Raw genomic sequence first — 27,396 nt, forward strand, 5'->3', positions numbered from 1 at the left:
TTTCATATATACAGCTCGTTTTAAGCATCTCTGAGAAGTATCCAGAACACAGTATGGTAAGAAGGCAAATGAATAATTCTTTTCTTTTCTCTCAATCTTTAGAACAAAGAAAGAACTATGCACGGGACAGTGCCAGCAGCATATCGGAAACTTCCCAGTATCACGTAGAGGTGAGATAAGGATGTATGAGAACGCCATCTAGACTTTACAGTTTTTGGTTATATTGTGATTTTTGCTTACATGATTTTTGAGGATAATGTGCTTGAAGACATATGAATCTTCCAAAATATCCTGCCAGCCTGAGGTCACTTCAGAACAGATTACATTGAAATGTATCAAATTCTCTAGCTTTGCCATAAAGAGCTGAAATTTTGATGTAGAAGAATGTAAACAAAGTAGTATGTAGTTTGGCAAATGGAGAGGGCTTCTCAATGGGACGACAGCTCAGTGTGCTCTGTTGCCCTGATTCTGAACCTGTTATGTTGCAGGGATGAGGCAGGCCATTAGCAAGGAAGGCTGACTCATAATTAGTATAAATACTTTGATTATTTATAAACAACAGAGGTGTCTTAATAGTTAGAAAAAGCTACTAAGCCCTAAAAGCCTAAGTGAATCTACTGTTAGTGGTGATATACTGCCTGCACAGACTCTTCCCCAGTGAGAAATGCAAAATACTTTCCTTCCTATCTTAAGCCGCTTTGCAGAAATACTCTGTGCTGCTGTCATATTCTGTCCATTAGTAGACAAGTATTAAATATTCAACAAAGTAAGCCTGGGTGCCTATACGTAGTCTGTAGGCACTTCTGGGTGCTGTTCCTCATTATGCAGTCTTTTGCGAAACCTTTTTCCTTTACCATCGGAACACTGTCATGGGTTTAACTGAATTTTGCAAAAAAAATGTAGATTCCCAGGTCCTTTCAGCTGGGTTTTAAATTTAACTGTAAATTGTGAGATTGTATTTGGAAGAGTCTTCTTTCTCTTCATTCCAAGTACTTCTATCCTTGATCAGCTCTCAAAGGAACGTTTATGTTGCTTTTAATTGTCTGTCTGTATTTAGCTTCTGTGTAACCATTTTGGTACTCCACAGGCATAAAAATTAGTACTTGTATTTGAAGTTTAAGCATTCCTGTGTGAGCAGTCAGCAGGGTTTGTCTCACTTTTTAAAATACTTTGATTATATGCAGCTTGTATCTACTCTCTTGTCTGTCATTAACGTGTGCTGTTACCCTGTAATAGAAGAAAGCTCACTTAATTCTTTTAAGCTATTTATAGGATAGGTGTGCAAACATACATTAAAATCGATTCAGCTTGAGTGAATTCAGCTTGAGCTGTATTCAGGTCTTAAAGAAGAATGTGAAGCTGGAGTTATGCTGGATAAAATTAAATGACTTTATAGGTTGTCTTACATGGCTTATATGTTTAAGGAGAAATTGTCAAAACTTAAAAGACAGGGAAACAAGTTGAGATGATGCCTGTGAGTAGTGTTTCATTACTAGATCATTGATTAAAATTGGAGAATATTCCAAGTTGACAGTGAGCAAACACAGTTCATATACTACACTTCTATTGTGTACTGCATAAAAGAAGCAAATACCTCCTTGTCTGTAAGGTATACCAGTCAGGTACAAGCCCGTGATGTTTGCCATCAGTGTGTTAGCTGGCAACTCTGGGAGAGATAGGGATGCTCCAGGTCAGGGTGGTGGTGGAGATGTGTTGGCAACATGTTTCTGCGAGGCTTCTACTGATGCTTTCTGGATTTAGCTTACCGATAGAGACAGGTTTTCACTTCTCAAGAAAGCTAACTAAATACTCAGGATTTGATTCTCACTGTGATACCTGGAAGATGTCATAATATGCCTTCCAGTGTAACCATTTGCTGTAGTGAGGAAATGACAGAGGATGGCAAGCAGCAAGTTTAAAATGACATTATGGACTAAACAACCTCCCCTATGGCATATTGGTTGATTCTGTCCTAAAAGGCGCTTTCATTCATGAGTTATTTTTATTGCTCTTTCATGGCAGTTTGGATACTGACATTGCTTAGTGATAAGGAAGATTAAAATTCTGTTATTATTTTAATGTTTGTGTCATTCACCAGCACTTGACCACCTTTGTTCTGGACCGAAAAGAAGCAATGATTACAGTAGATGATGGAATAAGGAAGCTGAAATTATTGGATGCTAAAGGCAAAGTGTGGACTCAAGATATGATTCTTCAAGTGGATGACAAAGCTGTCAGTTTGGTGGACTTGGAATCAAAGGTACGATGTGTGAGTGGCAGTCTCATTTCCAGAGAGGGAAAGAAAGGGAAGGGACAGAAAAAATGATGTGTGTGAGATTTGGTATTTTAATTAGCTTATTATCACTTTCTCTTTTTAACTCATGCAGCTTTTTTTGAGATCAGGACACTGAATATTAAGACTCTTTTTTTCTCTTTTTTTTTTTTTTTTTTTTTTTTGGTGTTTGTTTCCCTTCTGGCAGAATGAGCTGGAGAATTTTCCTTTAAGCACAATTCAGCATTGCCAAGCTGTGATGAATGCATGCAATTACAATTCAATTCTTGCATTAGTATGTAAAGAACCAACTCAGAACAAGCCAGATTTGCATCTTTTCCAATGTGATGAGATTAAGGTAAGGTGGTAATGCAGATCTTCTTTGACTTATTTCAGCAGGGGAAATTTTATGAATTGGCAAGTACAATGGGTAAAACAAAATAAACTGATTCATAGGAAATTATTATGTTCTTTCATTCTTATACGTGTAGTTCAAGCTTCATGCATTTATGATATCTACATGACTTACAGTATGCTAATATAAGCAGCATAGTATATCTTGTAAGAAAAGATTACTATATGTAAGCTGGAATCTTTAGTGCATGTGCAAATATGTAATTATTGTAAATATTGATTCTTGGGCTCTGTAGCTGTTCATTTGTGTTTGTAAAGGACCAAAGCTTTGGAATATGCATATGATTTGCATTCACACTTCTAAGAAAGAGGTGTAAAATAGTTTGAGTTATCTCAGATTTATCTTACAATCTAGAAAGAACTCAACCAAGTCCTGAGTCTTTCCTACTCCTTCTCTTTTTCTACTCTTTTTGCCAATGAACAGTTAAGCCTCCTCAGCATCTCTGCCTTTGCATTTCTGTCCTGCAGGAGAGATTGTAAAATGGTAAATATTGCTTGCAGGAGGGACAAAAGAAGGAAAGAGATTGTTTATCTCTGATTAAAATATTCCCTTCAAGCTTCCAGAGTAAATATTTTTAATGCATTCAATGCAGTGCTTCTTCATTTCCAGGATTATAAATGTTAATGTGTTATTTACTCCACATAATTGGTATTTCTTTCAGTTTTGCTCAATCATTTTATGGTTTGTTTTTTTTTTTCTCCAGTCACATCTTAGGAGTTTATATCATTGTCTTAAAACATCACATTGCTAATTGCATTGTGCAAACATTTTGAAATTGGTTCATTGCAACTGGTGTGAAGATTGCCGATTGCCAATTGTGTGGCGCAAAATTCGTTGTTTCAGTGGAAACTGGGATCCTGTGAGTTCAGTTTGCAGCATGCTAAATATTGCAGCACTCCTCTTTTAAGATCTGGTTAGACACAGCTTCCAAAGGTGTATAGGGTCTCTTCAGACTCCCATCTTTTGAAGTTCTTGTGTGCAGATAAAATTGCAGAATGCATAAGCATGACTTGAAGACTGGGATCCCTTTTTCCTTCTGAGATATCATTTGAGTCTGTGACCTTATCCTAGGTTCTGTTCCTTTTTCATAAGCCTTGGCTCTTCTTGAGATGTTAGATCTTATTCATTGCCTTCTTAATGCTTTCAGTCAGAACATATAACAGACTTCAGGAGCCTCTGCAATAGCAATTTATTCAAAATGAATTATATTGTGGTCAGTCAGTATTTTCTAAAAAAACACAATTGTTAAATAATAAATATAAATAGTGTAATTAATGAAATGCTTTTGTTCCTCAATTCCTGTCAAGTTGTTCAATTAATTCTTTAACCTTCATCTTTCTCATTGTATTCTGAAAAGTCTGTTAATCTCTCAATTCAGTGAAGTTTCTAGTCCCATACTAGTTCTAGTGGTTACATATTCCTCCTAAGAAGTTTCACGTTTTTATTCCAAGACAGGTAGAACTTGTAGAATGAGCTAGACATGGACAGATTTAGGCCTTGACAAGTTGTATAGGAAATTAATTTGTCAGCTCAAGATATGTAACAGAGCATCCTAAATCCTATGAGAAGCTGTGACCTACTTAATGCAAGATCTATTAAAATAATGCCTTAGACATGTATCAGAATTTCACTTATAGGCCACTGGTGAGGACAGATTGCAGTAATGGAGAGACAGGAACCTAGGGATCAGGAAATGTATTGAAAAATTCATCTTTTACTAAGGCAAAGAGAAATTGGAGGCTATCTTCTTACAGGAGACTGTATTACTACCAGTTATTTTCCTAATCCTTATGCTACTACTATTTATAGTAGTTTTACTTTATGTCTTTCACAAATATTTTTGACAGGAAAAAAAAACAGCAACAAAGAACCATGGAGGGGGAAAAATAGCTCATGCAGTAATTGTTGACTTTGGATAATTACAACTGTTCAGACAAATTTATTATCTAGATAACACATCCATCTGATGATAACCTTTGAGATTGGAGCAGTGACAAAAATACCAGCTCCCGGAGAATGGTGTCGTGTTTTCTTTGTTCTGTTTCCATACAAATCCCAGCTTTTTTTTTTTTTAATGGAATATGATAAGAGGTTCTGTAATCAAAAGATAACTTCAAAAAGTACATGATGAGATCATTAGTTCATATATCTGCTTAGTCTAGATGAGAACTGATGGACTCTGCTTCTGTCTCTTCAGGCTAGCTTTATTTATGAAGATATAGAAAGTGCAATCAGTGACAGCAAGAGTGGAAAACAAAAGAAGAGACTTGAAACACTGAGGTAAAAACCTAGTTTCTTGGCAATATATGGGGTCATGAGACACTCATGAAGTCTGTCTGCTGTTTCTTTTTCTTTTTTTTGGCTAGTTGATAATATACTTCAAAAAGCACATGTAGAGGACTTGACTTACTAATTATCTCAAACTCTCTCGAATTATAGTGTCACTCTTTCCCAATTCTGCTTTAGTAACTGGAGCAGCTGACATGAGTGCAGGTTGCTAGAGAATAGCATTATGTGTCTGAGTTCTGTATATGGATAAAATAGTTCGAAATTTGAAATAAAAATATGAATCTTCCTGAATTCCAAGGAAGCGAGGTTTTGGGATCTAAAGATGTTAAATAAAACAGCAACTAAGGACAAAAAAAATTTCCTGCCTGTTTAATGACTTGAAAAACTCCTTGTTTCCCTGGTAGGGAAAACTTCTCTCCCAACAGGAAAAGGTGGAGTAAGAGTCTATTGGTTTCAGATTAATACAGTAGCTGGTGCAGGTGTAGAAACAAGGGCACAAATATGTTAAGTACTGAATAGGATGGTGGTGGTCTGTATGCTGAATCCTGATGACATTGCTCAATAATAGTTGTGCGGTCCAGTGAGAGAATTCTCTGCGGTACAAAAATCTGTAAGTAAAAAAGTCACTGTTGTATGAATAAGTTTATTGCTGCCTTAGTTGCCTGTTAAATTCTGGTGTGGAACGTGTGAAGTTTTCCTAGAATAATAGACACTTATGTTGAAAAAAATTAAGAAGGCAGAAGTGCATCAGATTTTACATATGGGTTTAAAATTAAGCAAGCACACTTTACTGTTTGAGGTACAATAACAGATAAGTGTAAGCACAGAAATGTGTACCACCTGGACTCAAACACTTTGGGGAAAGCTGATGAGATTTAGTTGGGAAATGAATGTAGGTCAGTACATCCACAGGGAAAAGTAATCTGACATATCAGTCTCTAAAAGCTTTGAGGCCTAAAGGTCATTAATGCATGACAATTCAGCACTGAATACTTGCTGTCATTTCATGTATGTGTTAGCACTGGGCCAAGGAAGAAAGCCTTCTTTAGATGGGTCCTGTTTGATTACTCTGGAGATCTTGTAGTAAGTCTGACACTGCACCATCAAATTGCTGCAAGGTTCTTTACAAGTAAACAATGTAGGAGATGCAAAAAAAGAATGCTTAGGTGACTATAGGAGACTAGAAGAAGGAATTGTGAAGAAAACATCATTTTTTGATAAGTGACCAAATTGTATTTTGTGCTGTTGTTGAATGCCATGAATGAGATGGGATTATGAAGAGAAGAATGAAGAAGATGAAAATCCTTCTTTTAAATAGGGGATGTGAGTTTCAAAGGATTTGTTGGGGTTTTTTGTCTTTTGATACTGAGTTACAGAATGACTTCAAAGACCTCTTTCCTTATGGTATTTAAAGATAGATTAAGAACTGGAAAAGTTGGGACTGGGAACTGGGAAAATCATTTTGAAGTGAATCAGGGGAGGTTTAGCTTAGATATTAGGAGGAAGTTTTCACTCATAGGGTGGGGATGCACTGGAACAGGTTGCCCAAGGAGGTTGTGGATGCCCCATCCCTGGAGGCATTCAAGGCCAGGCTGGATGTGGTTCTGGATAGCTGGTCTGGTGGTTGGCGACTCTGCACATAGCAGGGGGTTGAAATTAGATGACCGCTGTGGTCCTTTTCAATCCAGCCTACTCTATGATTCTATGAAAATTGAAAGTGGGAACAGTCATACATTTGCATCAAGATGGGATGAACAGATTGATCTAAAAAGGAAAATCAGCCTGTGAATGCAATTGTTTTTGTTGGTAGGGTTTTAAGAAGCTGTTGGTTGACAACCTATCAAACACAGAGAACAGGTGCACAACTGGTGATGGCTGAAAGATGACTCTGAATGAAGAATTTAAGTACAATATTGAAGTCCAGCCATTAAACTGCAAATAAAATGCAGAAAATTTACCCATAAATGCTATCAAATCTCTAGACAGTGTTCTCTGGCAGTGCTTTGGAATTTATCATAGAATCATTAAGGTTGGAAAAGACCACTAGATCATCAAGTCCAACCATCAACCCATCACCACTGTGCCCATTAAACCATGTCCCGTGTGTCTATGTGAAAGAGTATTTGGTTTATTGATGCATATTTTGCTAACCTCATCACAGAGTGGGTTTCCTGCTACGTTTAATCTATTTGCATACCCTGACCGTTAGTACTCATGACTTGGCAAGTCCATAGCATGTTTGACAGTAGAAGGGTCCTGGTAAACCTTGTTGTATTCTCTGATTACACGTTAGAAATGTGTTGTGTTAACTTCACTGGTGGGCCCCCTTCTCTTCCTGCAGGATGATCTCCAGTGCTGATGGTGCTATCCCTCCCCCACCACGGGCTCCTGCCCCTGTTCCCCCAGGGACCATCACCCAGGTGGATGTGAGAAGCCGTGTGGCAGCGTGGTCCGCGTGGGCTGCAGAGCAAGGGGACTGTGAGTTGTGTTGCACTGCGCAGTGATAACCAGTTCTTCTGGGCTGTAGGGTTTTAAGATCCTCAGTAATAACAGAAAATAATTCACAGGCTTTCATGAAGACTGCAGTCATTGAATGCAGATAGAGTAATTGCTGTACTAGGTCACCCCTCTGCCATAGCTTGGAGAGGGCAGAATTGTTCTCCCAGTCAGTTCAAAATGCCCCAAGCCACTGTTGCCTGATCTGTGGAATTATGACCTGGCTGTCATAATCTGACTTGTCATTTACTTAACATTTTTCTGAATTTGTGTTCAGAGCCCTGTTTACTTGTGTTCAGATGGATAGATGTGTGGGCTGTGGATTTTAACTCGGGCTTTTATGTGAACATAATAACATGCACAGTAATCTGCATTGTCATAACTCTGGTAATTTAATGATGCCCTATTTATTAGTAGGAAGAATGTTGGCCAGATATTTCAGACAATTAAAAAATACAGTCGCTTGGATTAAAAGCTGACTAGAGATCAACATTATGTATTTATTTATTCATCCGGGTATGGCTAACCTAGTTTATATTGTTAAAGCCTTACCCAAGAAATGCTGCAGTATTTCTGAATGTTATTATTTTATAATCTGTGGATTATAAAAATAATAAAGTGAAAACATTCTATTTTAATCAGATTCCATTAAAAAAAGAATTAGAAACAATCAAGCTCTGTAAAACAGACTGTAATAATGAAGTAATCATGGTTAAGGTGAGAGGTTTCTTTAAAAATGAATACTAAAATTTTAGAATTATAATCATTACCCAAGACATATGCATTACTTTTGTTTATTAAGCTATATCACTCAATTATGCAGGGAGAACAAAAATTTTCAGAGAAATAAGGAACATTAAGGGCGTTATCACCTAGTAATCTGCACCTCTGCACCTACCTTGAGTAACAAACAGCAAGTTGGTTCTGTTGTTTCACTTCTTTCTCTCTCTCAGGAAAAAAAAGAAAAAAAAAGAAAGAAAAAGAAACAGTAAAAATGTTTCATTAACTTACCGAGTGATCCACCAGTGGTCTGAGTTCCTGCGGTTCCTTTTATTCCATTCATGTGGATCTTTCCTAAAAAGTGTTTACTAAGATCCCACGTATTAACAAAAGCCATACAGAATGTAGTGTGATTTAGAAATGCTAAACTTACTATTTCTCAAACTGCTTTCCCTTGTTGTTTTCAAGCATAAGTCACTGTTTCACACATAAGTCCATTGTTATTTGCAAATGCATATTTTATCACATTGATATCTTCCATTTCTCTATTGCCAGACTTGGTCATTCTGCCCAAATTTCCTATATCCCTTTTGCTTATTATCTTTTACATCAAAATTGTCTTCAAATTCAGGGCTACGCTGTTACTTCTTGTCTACTTCTACTGGGGTACCTCTCAGCATATTTTGCAAAATAGGACAATTTCTCCTTGCATTTTATTTATAATCTGCCATTTATATATATATAAATATATATATGTATTTATGTATGTATGTATGTATGTATGTATGCATAATTAAGACCCTAGTACCATACTTCTGTAGTGTGGTTAATTTATACAGCTAAGCTGGCTTAAATCATACACCTAAGCTCTTTTGTAAGACTTGACAGGATCAGGAATTAGGGTACAAGTTCTTCAGTCCTTGCAAATTGAATGGTAAAAACAATTTTGTCCTTCATTTTCTTGCAGTAGAGGGGTTTCAAGCATAAGCTCTATAGGAGGTGTTAGTTTTTCTATTCTGCATAAATGCACATCTCATCCTCCTTTTCCCTTTTCCACAGATGAAAAACAAAGACAATACCCTGACCATGAGGAAACGGCAGAAATGATAGCAGCCAGGATTGACAGAGATGTTGTAAGTGAGAAACAACAAAAGATATTGCTTAATTTCTGAGAAATTGTGTGTCTCTACTACTTGGGAAGTCTTTTTCCACTTGGGAAATTCAGTTCTGAAGGAAAGCATGCTGGGTATTCACATTTGTGTGGTAAACCTCTAAATGAACATAAAGTAGTTAATTGTTATTACTATTTTTTCCCTGAAGGAAAAAGAAAAAAAAAAGGATGTTAATTTTTTTGCTGTGAAGAGACAGAAGCATAAACATTAGTTTTGTGAAGACTGAATTTCAGAGAATACATAACAGTAAACTTAATTTTCCTCAATTTAGTGGGATGTAAATTTGTGCAATTTCCAGAACATAAGCATATGGTCATTTCCAAAGGCAGATGTGCTATGAACTTGCGTAAGCTAACAATTTCTAGCCAAATCTAGGGCAGGTCCTATGGTGTATGCAGTATCAAATATTTCTTTGTTTGCTAGTTGTAACTTTCTACTTTACAGCATCAGGGGGCCTTGAGGGAAGCATGTTGGGGCCTGCTGAATTCGCTGTGTATGTGCTTCCCCTGGGGCTCCTTCTTTTTTCTGCATTTGCTCTTTGAAGAATTATTTTCAAAGAGCACTTCTCTGAAATAACATTCTGACATTCAACAAATAACTTAATACTTTGTGCTAAAGGAGATTATGAAGTTATACGGGTTAGGAAAATGCTATCCTACACAAATAATTAGAATTTTTTTCATGTGCTGTGAGAGAAAATTTAGTGTGTGAATGAACTGTGTAATTGAACTTAATAATCTTGATGCTTACATTTTAAAAACCTCTAGTTGCCCAGAGTTTTGAGAATAGTCTAAGCTCCACAATAGTTGACAGTTATGTAAAGTAAAGGATATAATGAATCTAAATACATAGTGTTCTAGCGTGAACTTTGTACAGATGGAGCTTTTGGTATCTGAGAGATTAGTTCTTTTAACTTCTTGAGTATGTCAGTACAGTTTCAGTAATGAAACTGTTATTCTTCTTTTCTCCCATAGCAAATTCTGAACCATATTTTGGATGACATTGAATATTTTGTTACCAAACTTCAAAAAGCTGCTGAAGCATTTGCTGAACTTTCAAAGAGGAAGAAATCTAAGAAAAGTAAAAAGAAAGGACCCGGAGGTAGGAATTCTTACTATACAGAATTCTGTTTCTCCAAAGATCATTGAAATAGCTAGCACATGTGGATTTTTGTGTTGCTTTTTTCCTTCATGAATGAAGTAATAGTTTTTCATTTTAAGCACAAGAAGAGATATCCACACAGTATATTCTTAGAAATTAATTAAAAACTTTTGTTTGGAATCAGTGAGGAGTGTCTGATTAGAGATGTGACTACAGAATACGTTCACTGTAGTTGTTTTATATTTACAGCATTTTGTAAGTAGGTAAATTTATTAAGTATGTTCTATATGTTTATTATATCCATAATATTTTTAGAAATGATGTAAAATATGAATGGATGTAAAATAAATGTCAATTTATTTATCAGAGGGAGTTCTTACTCTCCGTTCAAAACCACCACCTCCAGATGAGTTTGTTGACTGCTTCCAAAAGTTCAAGCATGGCTTCAATCTTCTGGTAAGTAACTGCAGGTTGATATGGTGTTTTTGCCTCAGATAGCTAATGTTGCATAGAACATGATATTTGTTTTCCCTGTTGCTGTAAGTTCGAGCACTGCAGTGGTTTTCCTAGGGTCATATTCCAGTAGTAGGAAGTGAAGAACTAAAATTCTGGTGAAAGTTGAAGAGAAGGAAGAATAACTACCACAGTAGATTTCTTTTTAGTTATTTTTAAGTTGGGTTTTCTTGGAGATTTCCTGCAGTTCAAGAGAATGTAGCTGCTTTATTGATGACTCCTTAAGGAGCTGCAAAGGCTATCTCCTCTTTGGAAAAGCAGTAGTTAAGTGTTCTGTCTTCTCTCTAACTTTCCTAGTGCCTTGTCTGTGTAGAGAAACCTAGTGGACTTTAAATCCCTGCAGCTGTAAACCATGCAGAGATGATCACACCATATGGGGAACTCTGAGCTTGGGTCTTGGTCTCCACTGCTCTTTAAAAAGGAACAGAGCTAGAAATGTAATCCGGTTTGGTTTTTCCATTCTTACTTCATACTGCATTCTGCATTTAAATGATTTCTTTATCTAGTAACACTTGTCTATAAAAATTTTGTCTTTTGTGAGGGAGTAGAAATAGTTCTTGTTTCAGTGCTGAGAAAGACTATTTTCTAACACCGTTCATAATGCATAATACCAATGCATTGCTTCAGTGTCATTGAAGAAGCCACAAAAGCTTGAAATTTCACTTCCTAGGGCTTTATGTCAGATATGGAGAGCTGTGTAAAGAAGAAGAATCTAGTTTAAAAATAAAAGGAATAGCTTGAAGAATAAAACCTTTGCCAGTAGAATGGAAACTATTTTAAAACACTATGCTGGAAGCTCCTAGAAAATTCCTACCATCTGCCAAAAAGAAAACTATAGAAAGACCAAAAGAAAGTTGTTATGTGTGAAGAACAATGTGTAGAAAGTTATTAGCAGTAAAAATACATTCTCCTTTTGTCTATATTTAGAGGCACACTTTAGAAGGCTAGATGCAAAACTAGAATGAGGTTAGCTAACAGGATGTTGAGGAACAGACAGCAAGATGCAATAAAAGCTGCTATAACTTTTTAAAATACTTTCTGGAATGCTTCTTACTTCCAGAGCCTATGATCACTAAATAAAAGGAATCCTCCAAGAAGCTGTAGCAGAGAAAATATGCACCTTTTCTTTCTTTTTTTTTTTCTTTTTTTTTTTTTTTTTGTAATGTGTATTTTACTTGGAAGAGCTTAATGGTGGACAGTGTGTTCATGAAAATCATCTTTTATGGCTCCAGTCTGCCTCCAGACTTAACCTCTTTAATGATCTTCTGTGCACTGATGAGCACCATGTCCAGGAATGCTTCATCTCATGTTGGCCTGTCTAATACCTGGACCAGGAAGTTATCCTAACTGGACTCCAGGAGTCTCCTGAATTGCTTGCAGTCTGCCTTGTTGCTTTCCCAGAATCTCCCATCAGGATGAGAGCTTGCAAGCGTGATCCTTCTTGCAGCTGAAGCAAGAAGGCTTTGTCAGCAGGCTCCCCTTGATCAGGCTGCCTGCAGTGGATCCTAGCCACCAGATGTCCTTTATTGGTCTGGTGCCTAATTTTAACCCAAGCTGTCAAAGACCAAAAAATAAGAACAAATAAAGATCATCAATATACCATCAGGTTCACTGACTTTATCTTGTTCCCTGTACAGTGAAATTGAAGAAGGTGGAAGGAGAACAAGAATGCTGTAAGAAATGATTATAGACTTTTCTTCAGTTTGGAGAAAGATGAAAAAGAGGAGGAATGTAATAAATCTGTGAATGGTTATGAGAATCACTGGAAAAAGTGAGGAAAGAATGATTGCTCAGTTTTCTTTTGGAAAAGAATTGCAGGGTATTAATGCAACCAAGAGGTGGCATATTTCCAAATAAGATGCTTTTTGACGAAACATGCAATTGAATTGTACTTCTTATTTGCACAATATATGCTAACACTTATATGGATTCAAAAGCAATTGTGTAAATTTACTGAAGGGAAGAATCCATCAGTGACTTTTAACGCAAAACAATAGTATTCTGTACTTTTAGTTGAAGAAGTCCCTGAGAAAATTGCTGGTGAATTTATAAGAATTTTTCTCAGATATTTTATGTTTGCCTTGTTCCTTCTCATGCTTCCCTTAACACTTTCTCTTAGCTGATGTTGGAGACAAAACAAACAACTTAGATGGAGCTGTGCTCTCACCTGGGACAGTTATTTTTACCTGAAGTATTTATTGTCATAAAAGTTAATTGTATCTTAAAATTTGTCATTTTTCCTTCACCTTAGGCCAAATTAAAGTTCCATATCCAGAATCCTAGTGCAGCTGAACTGGTTCATTTTCTCTTTACCCCACTACATATGGTAAGCGTTTGTAATTTTTTAGGTATTTTCCTTCAGAATTCTTACACTTGTACGATCTAAAATCTTTCCAAGAATGATGAGATTTAAAATTGTCCCTGGAGAGGTACTATGGAGAAATGTGTATCCAAGGATGAAGATTTCTTAAGAAAACAAGTTTTATCCTTTTTTGCATGTTAACATCTATCATATGTGTATATGTATATGTTTAAAATATCTTTATCTTTCTTTGTATCGCAGTTAGCCATTACAATTTTAATAAACAAACCAAATAAAGAAATACATCATGCATGAGGAGAGTTGGAAGCATAACCATGTGCCAATTCAATTAAAATATGTGTCATTTCAATTAGTAGATTAAAATAACATTGACAGAAGTGGGTCTCAATTTAAAGGTGACCAGAACAACAGTTCTGCAATAAATGGTTTTACTTCATCCATCCACAGGACTTAAGAACAAGTTAGCTTCTCAGAATTTGTTTATTTGTTGAGTAGTAAATGTTTCATACCATTAATGTAGGTAACATATTCGTTGTAACTTCCTTTTTTATTATGTGTGTATTCTTTGTATTATTTTAATATTTTGATTTAGGTGGTGCAGACAACAGGAGGTCCAGAGCTTGCCAGTACAGTACTAAGTCCCCTCCTAACAAAAGATACCATAGACTTCCTACAGTATACCGTCACCAGCGAGGAAGGGCAGTTATGGATGTCATTGGGTGACACGTGGACCAAAGCCAGGTGAGAAGTTTGTGTTTATTGACGCAGTCTTAACCAGGTGATCCACATCCAGCAAACTCAATAGTAGTTTGATAGGCTTTGGACTATTCCTCGCAAGTATTCTTTAAACTCTTTGGAAAGGAGCTCTTAAGCCTCACTGGGATTTGGTAATGGCCAGATTTTAGGCATGGTGGAAGCAAATACAAACAGAATATTTTTTTTTCCTTCATAGATTAAGGAGTAGAGACTAAATTATGTAAACTTATACTACCATTTTTTTTCCGTTTCATGCTTGCAGTTGCTTTCCACCCTTATTTTCACAACCCAGCCAGTCTGAAATTGGTTAAAAAATCAGTTGGAAGAAGTTGCAATAAAAAATGAAAGAACTATGTAAAAGAGGGTACAGATTTCTATTTTCAATTTCAATGCTTCTTTAAAATTATCATAATGCTATAAGGAAAGTGCTTAAACTTTTAAATAATGTTTATGGGCTGATTTGTGTTACATCTGCATACTCATAAAAGTCCCATTTAATTGATTTGCTATTGCAGTTAGATTTCACTACAATTTACTTTGTTTATGTATTTGTTATTTGTGAGGTGTTTATATGGTTTGAAATTACCTAGCTAAGTAAAATATGCAAAAAAAAAGATTAACAAAATGTGTTTTAACTCTAATCTGTGGTAGAAGAGCACACGTGACAATGATTAAGTATGCAAGCACTTGGACTGGAAAGGTGCCATGTATTTTAAGTTTACTCATCGTTCTTTTGGATTCCAAATTCAGGAATGAATATCTACCACGTGGCCTTCTTACTTTATAAGTTAATTAACCAATTAAGATGTTTGTTGGTTTTTTTAAGTGATTAAGAAGTAATAACAATAAATTGAGCGGTAGGAATCTACGTGAAAAGCTGTAGAACACGAAGTGACAAGCATCTTCATAACAGGAAGTGTGATGTACATGTGTTTGCCTTTCTTGATCTCATTCTGCTGCTGGACCAGGACATTCAAATTCATCCTTTGTGCCTGCTGTTCAGCCTACTACTGCAAAATGGGCTAGAAACAGCAATTAGAGATCCTTGTGATTGCCAGGGTTTAGATCTCAGCAAAGCTTGCCTTTGCCTACTCAGAGCTTGCTGGCTTCATAGCAGCTTGTGATGGGCTCACTGTGGAAATCTACATAGCACTGGAGCCTATTGCAAGGAAAATGGATTATTGTTTAAAATACTGGGCTTCTCATCTTAGGAAATACCTTAATAATTCATTTATTCCATCCTGAAAAAAGTGTAGTTGAAAGACAAGTAGTTCATGCTGCACAAAGAATGCAGCACTTAGAATACAACTGGTTGACCTGTGAAGATTAGAAATTATAGTCTGTCTGATCTCAGTATGCTGAGGTACATTATGAAGCAGTTAAGTAAGATGTATGATTGTTGAAACATGAGGGTTACTGACCTAGCTGAAGCCTGCCAATGGGCTAATAATTGCTGAGTGGTCCTGCAACTTGTGTGACTGGCAGCATGTGCCCCCTAATTTTGAACAGCGCTAACAGTGAGACTAAGACAATGTAATGTATGTTCTCATTTCTTGTTCTGCTGTGAAGATACAGTAATTTATTTTGCAGGAGGGTATGTCATGCACGGTGCAAAGGCAGAGCATGAAAGCATTAATTTAGGTACTGTGTATTACATTAAAAAATGGGAATGAAGTGCTAAAAAATAATAGACTATTCTAAGATTAAGCTTAACTATTAAACAGTAAATGTGAAGATAATTATTGTGCCCTGAAGAATGCAGAGTTCTTTGTATTACACTGTAAGCTATCTATTGCCTAACTCCTTCCTTAAGATGTAGCTCAGCCCTTTAAACTTCCTTGCTACATGCAAAGGCTGCCCCAAAAGTAATGCCTCCTATTTTATTATATTGGCCCATGACATCAGAGGTGATATTGCTGGTATGGCAGCAGAGGTTGAACCTTCCCACCAATATTCAGTTACATTTTGTTGCTGTGTGACAGATGGCAGCAGAGGGGCAGTCTGACAAAATGGCATTTGACATGGAAGAGCGTATGAAGCAAAAGTGTCCCTGAATTCCTCCACGTGGAAAAGATGTCTCCCATTGGAATTCAGTGACATTACTGAACGTTTCTGAAGACTAAACAGTGGATGTGAGCAGTGATGTGGTGGGTGGCGGATTTCATCAGCACTGACAGCGAGCATGAGTCATCTCCATTGGTGCAGATTTTTTTGAGCACGGCATACAGGCTGTTGCTCATCGCTGGTGAAAATGCATAGCTAATGGTTGTGACTATGTTGAAAAATAGTATTTTGTAGCCGAGCATCTGCACTATCAATCAGTGTTATTGTGCTCTTTGTATCTTCTATAGTTTCCATGGGAATAAATAGGAGGTGTTACTTTCGGAATGACCTACATATCTACTTCCAGTCTTTCATATAAAGTAGGCAGTTTCTTTGAAGTCTTTTGTTTGGTTCTTTAATACAAACAAAACATTGCAGCACAGCAATTCTTTCCTATCTAACAGTTATAACAAATCTTAGATGTGCTTGTGATTGATTCTTCTATTACTCATCCTTTGCTGCGAGCCAGAAATTTGTTGTTTTAGCACTGACAAGTCATTATGGCAGGAACGGTTTGCTCCTTGCTGTGCCTTGCAGAAAAGTGGTTATGGTCAATAAATATTTTCTATAAATTTTCTGCGGTCTAACACAATCGACACGACTGATGTGCAGTAATCCCAACCACTGTTCTTTACTATGATATTAAAACATATTTCATTTTTTAGGAAGTCTATGATAGTAGTATTTTTATGACCCTTGATAAAGATCTCTAATTTACTCTCAATGCAGAGCTGACTGGCCCAAAGACCAGTTCATTCCACCTTATGTTCCCCGTTTCCGAAATGGTTGGGAACCTCCTTTGCTGAACTTCATGGGAGCTCCAAATGAGCAAGAACTCAATAATTTGGCTGAGTCTGTGGCAAACTTTGCGGAGCAACAGCGGAAGCAAGAAATGAAAAGATTATCAAATGAGGTGGGTTAACTGAGAGTGTTTTGTAAATTGCTGAAAAGCAGAATCAACTACTTTTTCACAGAAAAAAATCTTCTGGGATGCTGTCAGAGTGATCACTCTCTGCTGCATCAGTGCAGGCTCAGTGTACTTACAGAAAAGCTATATGAAAGCAAATATCTGCTCAGCCACCAAAATGTAAATAGGAAAAAAAGAAGGATTTTGCCTACTGCCCTCCTTGAACTTGGTGCATTTTCCCACATCAGCTGGGAGGACAATCCAAGCCCTTAAGGCTTGTTTTGATTCTTATCCTGTGCTTTCAGGTTCCATTGATTTTGATTGCATATATTTTAAGAAGAATTCAAATAAGCATGTTGTCAAATTTGCATCCATGCACAAGAATGCAAACGACAAAAAAACCCTGTTGCCACTTTAAACACATCAAAGATTTTGTTTTGGAACTTTTTTGTTTTAGGGGGAAATGAACTTAAATTTAAAAATTTAATATATTGAAGTAGCTTTAGTTTAATCCAAAGATTTGGAAGTCCAAGTTCCCCTGGTAACTATGGTGAAATGAAAGCATAGCTGAGAATTTTCTAAGTTCAGTCCATGGACTTTCATATCTTCCTTGAGCAATTTACAGCAGTATTATATTCAGAGTACATCTCAGTGCTAAGATTATAGATCTGTCGAGAGCATCATGATAAAATTCTACTAGTGACAAAAATTGAATGTAGAAAGGAAGATTCCAGGGAAAGATTTCAGAAGAATCACCTGAATACCATGCTTTCAAGAAATACTTGCCATAGTTGCCATTTCTGGTTTTGAGCACAGTTCAGCTTTCTAGTGTTGAGTTCCTGCCATGAGCATTTACCCTGTCCTGGGGGAGTAACTGGCCGCTTTGCACTGTGCTGGCTGTCCTGAGCATCTATCTGCACAGGGATGGGGCCTGGAGCTGGCAGAAGCTAAAAAGGAAAAGCATTTTCTATGTCATACAGCTTTCATTATGAAAACAATCAAAATTTAGAATACCTTTATGGTTAGGGTATTTTTCTAAGGCATGGGAGATGTATTCAGTCTTAGCCTGGTAAAGTTGAGTTCATCATGTACTGTTTATCAGATTTTGTGGGATGGCTTTCTCTTACAGGGCAACTCTTATAAGTCTTCTAGGAGCCCAAAAAGCTTCCCTAGCAAAAGTATATCAAAACTACCTGTGGAAAAGCTGTAACAAACTTTATTTTGATGAAAATTTCCACTTAAAAGCATACACTACATAAAAATTTAGTCAAGCAAAGGAGGCTACTGTGATTCATGTTGGATTACTAAAAGCACTGCTTGTCCTTAAACTTAATAGGATTCACAAGAATAAATACACCCTAGTTTTTCTCTCTATATTTTTTTTTTTTGAAAAAAAAATGTATAGGGTTAATGGCCACAATAACATGAAATGTAGCTGTCACCCTCATCTAATTCCATACTCACCTCCCCAAAAAGCCTCATCAAACATTGTTTCACTGCTGTTCTTCATTGCCATGTGTGTTTTTTTTTTTTTTTATGTTGTGCTCCCTGTAAATTAAAAACAGCGACAACAACAACAAAACCCACAAACCAAAATAACAAACAACAATCACAGTCCTTTCTCCACTTTAATCATGTGAAATGTGCAAAATAATATTGAAAAATAGGGGCAGTTTTTTTATGGTTTGATTTTTAACGAGGATGAATACTACATATATTGAATTAGCATATAAATTGAAAGAATTATTTTGAGGGGGCAAATAAACAGAGGTGTTTTCATTGGATTGGTAGGTGTGCTGACTCTGCCTTTTAGCCTTCAAAAGATTAAATAATGAGAGTAATAATATTAATAATAAAAATAATGATAATAACAATAATCGTAATTCATTGAAGGCATCTGTGGGACTGGCAGCTGTGATGTCAAACCTTGGTTTCATGATTCCATTCATGATGAGTAAGTCGTTTAACCTTGGTACCCTGACTTCCCGCGCCAGTGCCTCCTTAGCACATCCCTTAGGGGAGAAGTGCTGAGCTGCTCAATGGCTGTGAAATGTGTTAGGTGCTCAGCTGGAAAGGCTGCGCCAGTGCAAAATGTCTGCGGCAAAAGGAGCTCTCTGGATTGGGTGATGCCAGAAGAATTACTCCTCTATAAGTCTGTCACAAAAGCTTATTTAACAAAAAAGTGCTGGAAAAATGAAAGCCAACTGCTTTTTCCTGGGCAGCATCAACAGAGGGGTGGCCAGCATGGAGCAGGAGGTGATTGCCCACCTTCAGTACTGCATCCAGGCCTGGGTCCTCCTTCACCTGAAGGATATGGACCTGCTTCAACAGCTCCATGTTGGAGCAGGTCCAGAGGAGGCCATGAAGATGATCAGAGGGCAGGAGAACCTCTCCTGCAAAGTTAGGGTGAGGGAGCTGCGCTTGTTCAGCCTGGAGAAGAGGAGGCTCTAGGGAGACCTCAGTGTGGCCTTCTAGTAATTAAAGGGAGCTTGTAAACAAGAGGGAGACCAACTTTTTACACGATTGGATACTGAAAAGACAAGGGGGAATGGTTTTAAACTAAAAGAGGAGAGATTTAGGTTAGATGTTAGGAAGAAATCTGTTACTCACAGGCTGGTGAGGCCCTGACACGGGCTGCCCAAAGAAGCTGTGTGTGCCCCATCCCTGGAGGCACTCAGACCAGGTTGGATGGGGGCTTGGGCAACCTGAGCTGCTGGGTGACAGCCCTGCCCATGGCAGGGGGTTGGAACTGGGTGGGCTTTGAAGTCCCTTCAATTCAGCCATGTCAAGGAGCTGATGGGGAGTTGGAGAGGAAAATTCAGTGAGTCTGAGGCAACGCAAGTAATTTCTTTGTGAAGTAAAAACAAGTTCCTGCTTCTTGCAGGTCTTTTGATCTGAGATATAAAGTCAGTAACACTTGAGAGATTTTTTTCAAAGAGGTTTTAATAATGTTGCTTTTAAGAACAGTCTGTCCGTAGATTTTGTTTGTTTGTTTGTTGTTGTCATTCCTGTGCATTTTTTTTTATTTTTACTGTTTTCAGTTTCACAAACACATAGCCCCATTGGCAAGCGTCTCTGGGTGCCAGGTCAGTACTCAGAAATGAGTGGGCTTTTTTTGTAGCCACACAGCAAGAAAAAAAGCCAAGCTTTAGAGATAAGGTGATTTGTGATGGCTATCAGCTGTTCTATCTCATTGTACAACTGAATGGTGTCATAAGATAAAGATCTAAAATGGACATCATCAATTTCATAATCTCTGTAAATGAGCCACTCATTTTATCTTTTGGGAAATGGGCATTAAAATAATTCTTAATAGAAGCAAGCTATCATTGCTGGATTTAGAGTTGGATTTTTTTGAAGGACTGCTGCTCAAAAGGAATTTTCTAAGGATTTGAATATTCTTATATGTATGCTTGTAATAAATTGTGATTGTTTTCTTTAATTAAAATCCTTAATTACAGAGTATTACCTTTCTTTTTTGCATTTCTTCTTTGAATTCATCCACATTTAGTAAGAGGATAACTAACATAAGTGAACCAATTGATATGATGATCCTGCAATGGGATGATAATTTTACTTGGAAGCTTTTATTTCTTATATAGAAGTTTTCTGGCTTAGTGTTCATTTAGAACAGGAGCTCAGAGCAGCTTCTTATGCAGTTTATTTTAAAGTCACTCAGGCATTCCTTATGACCTGTGTTGCTGTAGCAATATGTAAGAGAGGACATGGACCTTGCCCTGGAGAACTGTTTTTTCTAAAGAATATCCACTGCAATATTAATGCAGGGGATGGCAGGGGATGGCTTAGGATAGAAATTCTTTTATTCTTGTCCTTTTGATCTCTCTGTGTATGTATTTGAAATGCAGAAGTTATTAACTTTTCATAGCAGAGCTATGAGCACCTGGGAGCAAGGCCATGTGAGTGCTGGCAGCGTGCGCAGTGCTATGGGGCAGAGGAAGCAGCGCGTTGCAGTGTGTGACACTAATCCCCTTCGTTTTGTCTTGCAGCCTCCCAGTGTTCCTGACTACCCTCCGGCCGATGGGTACGCATTCAGTAACACAGTGTACAAAAGAGGGCCTCTGCTGGACCAAGGGGCGGCTGTTGCTGCCTTTAAGCAAACTGTTAGCCGCCATGTAGATAGGTAACACTGAATCAACGGCGTACGTGGTGCTGTGGATAACTGTCCCGACTTACTGACTTGTAGCTTTTGGGGTGGTGGTGTTTCTGTTGGCCTCACGTTGTGCCAGGAGCAGACCCATATTTCCGTAAGGCCGCTGCTCTGACTGCAGCAGGTGTCTGCCTGTGCTTCTCCAAGGCACATCCACGTGGCTCTTTCAGTATCATTTCTATGAAACTACTGTGTTTATGTATGCTGTGAAATTCATGCTTTTGTCAAAAATGATATGATGGAATTCTAGCTTGATTAAGGACACAAAATCCTCCTGGTGGAGGATTTAAATTTTATTTCTGCTTTTGTTTCACTTTTTTAAAACTATTCTTTGCTTTTTTTTTTCTTTTTTTTTTTTTGAACCACAAAGAATGACAAGTCCACTCTGAGATTTATCTGTCTGTGTTCCGAATGATTTTTGATTTGTTGAGCTGCTCACTTGCTGCCCATTTAGCATCTTGCTTTGGGTGTTCTGGGCCAGTGCATAAGTGCCCATGTCTACTGACTAATTTTTTCTTTCATTGCTACAATCAAAGCTCTGAAATGTTTGCATAGCAACCAGGATCTTTCTGCACACACGCTTTCATCCCCTTCATTTTAGCCTAAGTCTGATTACCTTAATGGTGAAACTCACTGATCCTTGGAGTCTCAGCCCTGTCTGTGTGGAAAATTTCTGCCAGTACAATTTGTGAAAGTAAAGTTGTGCTGGGATTTATCCTCTATGCCAAATTATGTTTGTTATATTTCCTTACATGAACAGTAGTTTAACTTATTTCCCACAGAAGGTGCTTAAGCTATGTTTTGGGTGTCATGTTGCTGGTAAAAACAGCATCAATGTGACTGTTGACACAAACCTTTGCATAACCTCTAATTTTGAGCTGTTTGCTAGAAGATCCTGTTGTTAATCTGCATGCAAACAAATTCTCACATGGTGTGCAGGGTGAAGACTCCATTGTTTTCCTGAACATTGTTTTCCTGAACATCCTGAACTCTGAACAACAGCCAAGTAGTCATCTCTAATCATTTTCTCAAACTTGGTTACTTTCAGATTTCTTGTCTGAGGACCTCTCAGCTTGAAATCTAAATGATCTGCTCTCAAAATTCCTTTCTCTTTTATCTGTAATGTGATAAGACCTGTTTTGTCTTTTCAGAGTAAAACTATTCTTTGCAAAGGCTGCTACCTCTTTTTCAGGTTTAGAGAATGGGACTATTGCATTACCCTGCTGATGGTATCAGTGTATGTGGCCACAGCTGAATGAGTCATCCAGGCTTCCTTAGTAGCAAGTAAAGAGAAAAGAGCATTTTGTGTCAGGTGAAGCAGTTCATGTCAGGTGAAGTCAGTCTTTTGAAAGATGTGAAATGAGACATGCTGTGGAGGTACCTGTTTCTCACAACTGACAGTAGAAAGGAGTCCAGATGGCTGACATTGATGCAGACATGTACGTCCCTGTCCAGCCCAACGTGAACTTCCTTTTATTAATTGGCTCTCGAGACACATAACATATGCCCAGTAGGAATTTGTTACTGAATGAAAGCTATTCATATGCATTACCTTAGGTAAATTCCGTTTGAAGATAAATTTTAAAACACCTGTGAATAAGCAGGTGCAGAAGTGGGTTTTGGGGAAGGAGTGAGAAATAGAAGCTGAGTATTTCAGCCATCATTTTCTGGTGCTTGTTGAAAGCTGGATTTCCTTATGAGCAGTCTGAAGACAGTGACTGAGCCACCCAGTGTCTGCAGAGGGACAGGTAGGTTATGCATTGTCCAAGGAACTTGTAACCACAGGGACCTTCATTGAGTCTTATTCCAAGGTGCCAGGACCTCCAGTAAGGCATGCTTTTTTTGGATGACTTAGACTGTGTCAGTATCTTAAACTTCAAGCATGTTACCAGCAATAGCAGGGGCTCTCTTCGATGCTAGAAGAGTACTAAACTGTTTTTTCAGTAAGTTATATCATGTTTCAAATTTGTATGCCATGTTGTTTGTTTTTGTGCTGTTGTTTGGGGACTAACACGTGGGGACCCCATGCAATCCATCAGCCTCTCATGCAGACTTGATGGGGATATCTGTGCCCAAGTAAACTGCTTGGCTCATTAAGTTAGGTTTGAAAAGTTGTGGTCTCTTCATAAGTGTACAACCATCGTCCAGCCAGTGTGCTGGGGATGCTGCTCTTGATTTTTTTGTTTTTAATTCTTCTGAGTAATGTTGTAAGGAGGGATCAGGTTAGATAGCTGTGGACAAGTTAGGAAGACAGTTAGTAAACTGAGTTTGGAAAGGCAGTCTAAAAGTAAAACTACTCTCAGAGGTATGTTAGTCATAGCACTTCAAAATTGTATAAATTTTGAGTGGGTGGCTGAAAAAATTGGGATTACTCACGTCTCTAAACCTCGTAGCAGGTATTCTGCAGGCTGTGGTTCATCCCATGTTTTTCATTCTCTTCTTTAAGTGCTCAAAGTCTTTAAGTGTTTTATCTTTCTTTCCAAATAATACGTTTTCAATCTAAATATGACTGTTCCTTTGTTCTGTTCTTCAAGTCAAGTGAGACAGTTCTCCACAGCCATGCAATAGCTAGGTAACTACTGGATTGCTGAGACACACACCTGGGATCCATGGTTACACAGCATAAACATCAGCAGCCATCAGCATTTGCATCCCTATGCAGTGATGTTGTATGGCAAGCCCTTGTTTGTGCAACGTTTTAACTGTTGTGTTGTTGCTTTTTTAATTTTATTTTTATTTATTTAACTTTACTGCTTGATACAGATTTGGGTTGTTGGGTGTCATTTGCAACAGGTGAATAATGTTACTGTTTCTTTTGGATGTGGTTTGAGGGGCTTGGGGGATTTCTCAATTTGAAGAGGTGGTGCATTAAAGAAACTAGTAACTTGTTACCCAAATGCTATCTGAACAGACCTTTCCTCAAAGAAAGGAGAGCTGCGGAGGTATACTGTGGTATGCTTAATTCTACAATGAACTCTGTTCTTACCTGCCCAGAAGTAATTCTACGTTTATAATTGATGCAATAATTTGAGGTTCTTAGTTGTAATGATATCTTATGGACAATTAAGAGAAACGGCCAACAGAGGAAAGCGTTTTTTAAGTAGGATTTAGTTCCATTGGTGTCAATGTCCGTTGTGACTTGAAGCTTTATTTGTAATAAATGCTAGCAATACAATTTTGTGCAAAGCACGAGATACCAAGTATATCCATTCATTAGTATGACAAATGATCATTTAATCTTCTGTTGTTCTGTATAGGAAAACAGACTAAATGTAGCGTGCATATTTATCTTAATGTCAGTTGCAAATCTGATTTGGCATCATACATATTGCAAGAAGTGGGCCAAAAAGGTTATTGATTCTAGAGGTTCATGCAACTCAAACACTTTTTTTTCTCTCTTTATTTTTTTGTTTTATGAATATTTAGTCAATATAATTTGAAGAGAGAGTTCTGTAACAGCAACAGGCCATCTCCTTTTCTTTGTTTAAATGTTTTGCAGCTGGTTGTCTGTGGTTTTACTTGCTTGAATATCTCTCTGAATGTCTGATCTTTGCATTGCAGAAACTATGAAGCACACAATAAAACACAGTCCAAGAAATATGCCAAATGCAAGTATGAATTTATGGCAAGAAACAACAGTGAGCTTTCTGTCCTGAAAGAAGAGATTGTAGAGGTAACATTTTTGCAAAAAGAAAACAGGAATTTATGATAGTTATGACTCATTTCTCTAGAGACCAGTGCTGTAAATATAATTGTGTGTTTCTTCTGTCTTCTCTAGTGTAGCTTTTGAAGCATAATTCAGTTCTATGTAAATAATTGGCTCTGGCAAGCACTACATGCCAATGCATGGGGCAGAGTGAAGTACAATCCTGGAAAGCATTGGTACCCTGAAAGGTAGATAAATGTAGAAGGGAAGAAGAAACAGAAAAAAAGTGTTTAGTGAGACTACGCTCAAGTAGCCAGAACCCAGATTTCTGCTATCTGTCCTGCCCCAGTTTTCTGCTTACTCATAAGTGCACTCTCTTCACATTTGTATCATCTTTTTCTTGGTCTTTTAGTAGTTTCTCCTTTTGTCAGCAGCATGTAGGCTGTAGAGATACAGGCCTCTCTGTGCAAGTACTTCACTTTAATTCTGCTGTGTTGTCCTGCATGTGTCTGAGTTTATACAGGTTTATTTTACTTCCATATCCTTTCTACCATGTAGAATTAGTTACAGTGATAATCAAGGAAGCCTACAGAGGTTTCCTGGTGACATCAGCACAAGGCCTGTTAGCAGTCACAGAACCTGGCTATGATTTTGTTTGGAAATGGTGCACTGTGTAAGTATCATCAGAAAATATATGTAATTATTTTAACAAATTATTTCAGATTCTGGATGATAGGAAGCAGTGGTGGAAGGTCCGAAATAAAAGCGGCAACACAGGCTTTGTGCCAAACAACATTCTGGACCCTCTGAGGAATTATGAAGGTGGTCTGGGATTGCCAGAACCTGTGTACACCCGCACCATCCAGGTATGGTCTGCTGAATAGCAGAGAAGCTTTTTATTGAAGTATGTAAAGAGAAAGAGATTCACAGCAAAGCTAAAATGTCTGCACAGGCTACCAGTAAGTCAGAAGGTTTATATTTCTTTTACAGGCTGAAGTTCATTTCTTTATTGCATAAAGTATAACAAAAAAATAGAGACATAAAGCAAAATAGAGAAGTGGCAAAATAGAAATATAGCAAAGATGTGATATAGAAAAATCTTCTTCTGTAAGTTTTTTCCCTGCTTATTTACTAAGAGGTAGTAATTTCCATCCTAATGGATGCTTATGCATTTATTTTAATTGCAAATATCCTTTGTGCATTGATAGCTGTTGATGCCAAAGAAGGAGTTTGAATTATTTAAGGTAGGGTCATCTTTGTGCCTTCTAAGAGAGTGAACACTGGCTTTTCTTTTTTATTTTCTCTCTTTGCTTGTGTTTCTATCTTTGTCCTAAATGTATTTAATTACTGTGATTTCAGAATTATAAAAAGCAGATGTTTTTACTTTCAGATTCACAAAGCAGGTATTTTCAAATATTATCCCTGCGCATCATCAGCACTTTAGTCTTCTGACCTAATTTTGATTTTCTTTCTTTCATGTTATGGTATGGAATTAACATTTTTCTTCTTGTTTCATATTTTCTGAAAATAATTGGAGGATAAAATATTCAAAAACTAAAGCAAAGAAAAGAAACAACACTCCCCTTGCCTACACCTCCACCCTCCAAAAGGTCTTACTTCAGTGCAATTGTCCACCATTTTCAAATGATTTTAAACTGTGCAAATAGATCTGTATTAAACAGGAATTCCAGACTTGACTCTGAGCGAGACTTTCAGAAGACCAAGAAGATGCCAAACTTCTGTTAAAACTTGAATTAAATTTTATTTCATGAAATATTCATTCCTTCTGTCTACAAACACCAGCTGGTGACTGAAAAACAAGAAATGCTGTGTAGCAGCCTGTATTGCGTACTCATCTAAAAGCTCCATCTGAAGGTGCCACTGTGCCAGATGATGTGTGCAGAGCTATCTTGAAAGCTGCAACTTTTGCAGTGTTTCCAGTCTTTCCACAGATATGGAAAATCTCTTGAGAAACGGGTCCTGTGTTATTTCTGGCACAATCATGGCTGACATATCTTGAAATTGGTGGGCTTCAGTCAGAACACTTCTGAGTTTTTCCTGTCCTTATCTGTTTGCCAGTGATGTGTGAGCTCTTTCAAAACTGATCTGTCTTTTTAGCTCTGTGTGAAGTGAGCATGTATCTGGAGTGCTTTTCAAATCCCAGTTTAAAGGGCTGACTTGTTTTCTTTAAGTGCATGTTAATTCTGTGTGTTTGGAATTTGTCAGGAAATATTCAGCAGACTGAATGAGTACAGAACTGAGTAGAGCTTCTCATACTGTATTTTTGTTGAAATGCTCTTCAGATTTTGAAGCTTTCTGTTTGAAATAATTGCATGACATGGGAAGTAGTAAAATAATCACTTTCACAAAGCATTTTCCATGAAGCCATGAAAATTAGGGACAGAGAACAACGCTGAAGATAATTTTGGCTCTTCCCTTCTGGCAGGTTGTTCCCTATGGTCTACTGTTTATTTTGGTTGTAGCTTTAGCATATTCAAATGTGAGCTTGAAGTGC

At 37.4% G+C, this 27,396-nt stretch overlaps 1 protein-coding gene across 3 annotated transcripts in view; it reads left to right on the forward strand.

The window, feature by feature from the left end:
• Positions 1-27,396, forward strand: part of EPS8 (EGFR pathway substrate 8, signaling adaptor) — a gene marked incomplete at both ends in the record, with an annotated part of 53,304 nt that overhangs the window by 10,562 nt on the left and 15,346 nt on the right. For 2 of the 3 annotated variants that reach the window (XM_079534887.1, XM_079534888.1), the window contains 14 exons: positions 103-170; positions 2,099-2,260; positions 2,481-2,630; positions 4,885-4,967; positions 7,318-7,454; positions 9,252-9,325; positions 10,339-10,465; positions 10,833-10,921; positions 13,230-13,304; positions 13,894-14,042; positions 16,890-17,073; positions 21,075-21,208; positions 24,797-24,908; positions 25,604-25,747. In XM_079534887.1, the coding sequence (XP_079391013.1) occupies positions 103-170; positions 2,099-2,260; positions 2,481-2,630; positions 4,885-4,967; positions 7,318-7,454; positions 9,252-9,325; positions 10,339-10,465; positions 10,833-10,921; positions 13,230-13,304; positions 13,894-14,042; positions 16,890-17,073; positions 21,075-21,208; positions 24,797-24,908; positions 25,604-25,747 (1,688 nt within the window). Of the gene's footprint in view, positions 1-102; positions 171-2,098; positions 2,261-2,480; positions 2,631-4,884; positions 4,968-7,317; positions 7,455-9,251; positions 9,326-10,338; positions 10,466-10,832; positions 10,922-13,229; positions 13,305-13,893; positions 14,043-16,889; positions 17,074-21,074; positions 21,209-24,796; positions 24,909-25,603; positions 25,748-26,089; positions 26,126-27,396 lie in introns of all 3 variants that reach the window. The other variant, XM_079534889.1, reaches the window with a different exon arrangement.

This window comes from Tetrao urogallus, assembly GCF_951394365.1.
Source record: "Tetrao urogallus genome assembly, chromosome: 1".
Taxonomy (NCBI): domain Eukaryota; kingdom Metazoa; phylum Chordata; class Aves; order Galliformes; family Phasianidae; genus Tetrao; species Tetrao urogallus.